The 3,558-nt window shown below is 44.0% G+C and overlaps 1 protein-coding gene across 1 annotated transcript in view; it reads right to left on the bottom strand.

Moving 5' to 3' along the window:
* Positions 1–2,471, bottom strand: part of LOC104509234 (obscurin-like) — a gene marked incomplete at its 3' end in the record, with an annotated part of 25,168 nt that extends 22,697 nt beyond the window's left edge. Inside the window, exons 1-2 of the mRNA XM_010151107.1 lie at positions 2,153–2,471; positions 1,213–1,485 (exon numbers count right to left, since the gene is read on the bottom strand). Of these exons, the coding sequence (XP_010149409.1) occupies positions 1,213–1,485; positions 2,153–2,471 (592 nt within the window). The remainder of the gene's footprint in view (positions 1–1,212; positions 1,486–2,152) is intronic.
* Between the last annotated feature and the right edge of the window lie 1,087 nt (positions 2,472–3,558).

Raw genomic sequence — 3,558 nt, 5'->3', positions numbered from 1 at the left:
ACCCAGGGCCGGCCGGGTCCAAGATGGCCCCACCCGCTGGCCAAGGCTGAGCCCATCAGCAATGGTGGTAGTATCTCTGCGACAACGTATTTGAGAGGGAGACAAAAAGACTCCAGGCAGTCCATGGTACAGACTATGGTGAGGCCAGCTGCACCCTGCAGCCATGGAGGGTCATGGCGGAGCAGAGACCCACCTGCAACCCGGGGAGGACCCCATGCCAGAGCAGGGGGATGCCTAAAAGGAGGCTGTGACCCTGTGGGAAGCCAGTCAGGGGGCAGAGGTAGAAAAATGGGAAGCAAAGCTGAGCCTGGGAAAAGTGGAGGGGTGAGGGGAAGGTTTTTTAAAGTTTGGGTTTATTTCTCACTATGTTACTCTGATTTGATGGGTAATAAATTAAATTTATGTCCCCTAAGCCAAGTCTGTTTTGCCTGTGATGGTAATTGGTGAATGATCTCTTCCTGTCTTTATCTAGACACATGAACATTTATATTTTTTCTCCCCTGCCCTGCTGTGGAAGGGAGTGATAGAACGACTTTGGTGGGCACCTGGGAGTGTAGGGTGACCCACCTATCCTACTGTGGGAAGGAGCCAGACCTTGGGTGCTTGGATGGACCTTTACGAGTCACTGGTCTAACCTGCCCCATGAAAGAATCGGGCAACTGTCATCTTTTCTACTTGCAAAGTACTCCAAGCGCTACTCACTCTTGTATATCAAGCTCAAGGCGGGTGTTTCTTGGATCTCACATGCATGAAGATTTTAATATGCAGATCATTAATCTGGTAAACTAGTTGCCCTGTAATTGAGTACGATAAGTTTTCCAAGTCTTCTCTGCTGCCATGGATAATTTCTCCATGTGCACTCTAACTCAGCTCCCTCACACATCCACATTTGGACATAAGGGTGATGTTGAACCGTGACTAAATTGATTTCCATTACATTCTATGTTATATTTTACAAAAGGCTGCAGCTAAAGAAAGCTGGTGAATGACTTTACCATCACTAGCCTGATATAATTTTCTTCTGATGAGGTGAACTGTTTCTGGTCAAAGAACATGTTGCCCAGCAGCATCTTCTCAGACTAAGAACGCTCGCTTGGGACACACAAGGCAAAGAGAAAAGAATCAGTACAAAGACTGGAAAATTCAATGTGGCACCTCAATTACGCAGTCTGAGATATCAAGTGCCACTGTGCTAGAACAACGGACACTTACCTATCACAGATAACTTGGCTGATACAATTGCTTCCCTGGAAGCAAAGGTCACCTCCCCAGAATGATGCGGTTGGGCTTTTTTCAGAATAAGTTTGTATTTGTTTCCATCTGCTTGTACCTCCCAGTCCTCATCCGAATGGATCTCTGCGTCATTACTATACCAGGCAACTTCAGTAATTGGCACAGCTTCACTTAGAATGCAGCTAAATGTAGCTTTTTCTCCCGGAGAGACTTCCACATCCGTGAGAGGCTGCAAGATCTGTAGCCGCCATCCTGGAGATAAAAATAGGTAATCAAGCCCTCAGTTACAGAAACAAATACAAGCAAGAGATTCTGTGAATATTTATGCTGAAGCTCGGGACAGTCAGGCCTCAAGGACCAAGGATATTAGTAAAAGGGAGGTTATGTATATCACTAGAACAGAAGGTATCACTGAGGACTGAAATTTTCCAAAAATTTCAGCGGCAAAAAACAACCTAGAAATATTTTTTCATTCCCAAGTAGCAGAAAACCACAATGGAGATACCATGCTATGACTGAGCATGCTGTTGTACCCTGAAAGGGGTTCTGGTCCCCACAAGGGTCTCAGTAATAGCATAAAATACAAGAGTGAGGAAATAATATTGTTACTGATATAACTCTCGTCTCTAAAGCCCTGAAGTGCCTATAAACACAACCCAAGTCACCAGACTAACGGCAACTGTAAGACAGTCATTTGCTGCTAACTCCTTGCCAATTGATGATGCTTATATCCATGTCATGGCAAATGGAACCAGGAAAAAAAGGAAACTGAAACACCATCCATTTACTTTGTGGGAGGAAGATTTAGGTAAGAAGCAAGCAAGAAATGCAACTTTCTGCTACTCATCCTATTTTCCTGCTTCATCTGCCCTTTCCAACCAGAAATTTAAGACTGCCCATGCGCGAGTGCTTCAGGTACCTTTCACCGTCAGGAAGGCTGAGGTCACCGCGTCACTGCACATGAAAGTCACCCTGCAGGTATCCCGGGGAGTTAGGTTCTTCAGCAGCAGCAGATGCCTGCGTCCATTTTCAAAGTAAACCATCTCAATGTTTTCTGTAGTTTTGGCAGGTTCATCATTGATCAGCCAGTTGTAGTTGTAGCACTCGGGCTTGGAAAGATAGCATTCAAACAGGGCTTCCCCTCCCTCCACGGCTTCCACGTTCTCCAAGCCCTGGACAATGCTGTTCTTGGCTAGCAAAGAAGGACAACAGACAGTATTAATTGTTTGGCCGTGCATATCTGAATATTAAGAAGACTCAGAGCACAGGATAATTCCCACTGCTGGAAAGCTGATGGAAATGATGTGGATGTGATAAACTGTGCTCATAGGATTCATTACTGAGTTCAACCACGCTCTAGGACAGTACTATATTTAATATTTTAAGTAGTGACATAGTTTAACGATAATGATCAACTTCTAGGACCTGTATCATTTCAGCTAGGCTTCCCCCAGAAACCTGGCTCTGCTTTTACAAATAAAGAAAAAAAATGTGTTGGTGTTTGTATGAATTCAGGTTGATAGTTGATGGGAAGGGATAGCTCAGGAAGATGAAGTATAATGAAATTCCTTCTGTCCCACAGAAGGAAATGTTTCATAGAATCACCGAATGGTTTGGGTTGGAAGGGACCTTAAAGATCACCTAGTTCCAACCCCCCTGCCATGGGCAGGGACACCTTCCACTAGACCAGGTTGCTCATTTTCCACGGATTTCCCCAGCAGTGCAATTATGATCGTAACTGGGGAGAGGTGAATCCACTAACAGCTCATGATAAAATCTTACTACCTTTCATGCAAAGCCAATATGAGAGAATATTATAGCTGGCAAAGCTATAGTGGCTGTCATTTGAGTTATCAAGTTTGCCTCTGGGAAACACCCCATAAGTTAAAATCTGTTTTAACAGTATTCTGCCTAGCAAACTTCTCTATTATTACAAAAGCTCTGTGATAATGCACTAGATTTATTTTCTCATGCGTGTGTGGTGAATTGAGTGGGCAGAAACATGCACATATCTACACACTCCATTTGTCCACGGAATCATGCACCAGTTGGCACTCGTACAGAAGCAATCGGCCTAATGAAACATTAAACGTGGGCTGGTGCACGTGGAGATAATTCGTGTTAGACCAGCTGCAGAGACGAGTTACATGCACAAGGGTGGGAAGACACGGTTAAGTGAAAAGAGTTTACACAAACACCATCCAACAGTCAGCATGATGTGTAATATAAACCAGTGCCCTGAGATATTCTTATTTAGGTCTCTATAACCTTTATCTGGCACTGTTCTAAGATGGTTTGTTTTTTTTTTTTTTTAAAAACCCACAA

Source organism: Eurypyga helias, unplaced genomic scaffold (assembly GCF_000690775.1).
Source record: "Eurypyga helias isolate BGI_N326 unplaced genomic scaffold, ASM69077v1 scaffold19364, whole genome shotgun sequence".
Classification (NCBI taxonomy): Eukaryota; Metazoa; Chordata; class Aves; order Eurypygiformes; family Eurypygidae; genus Eurypyga; species Eurypyga helias.
This window is presented reverse-complemented; position numbering and strand designations above follow the sequence as displayed.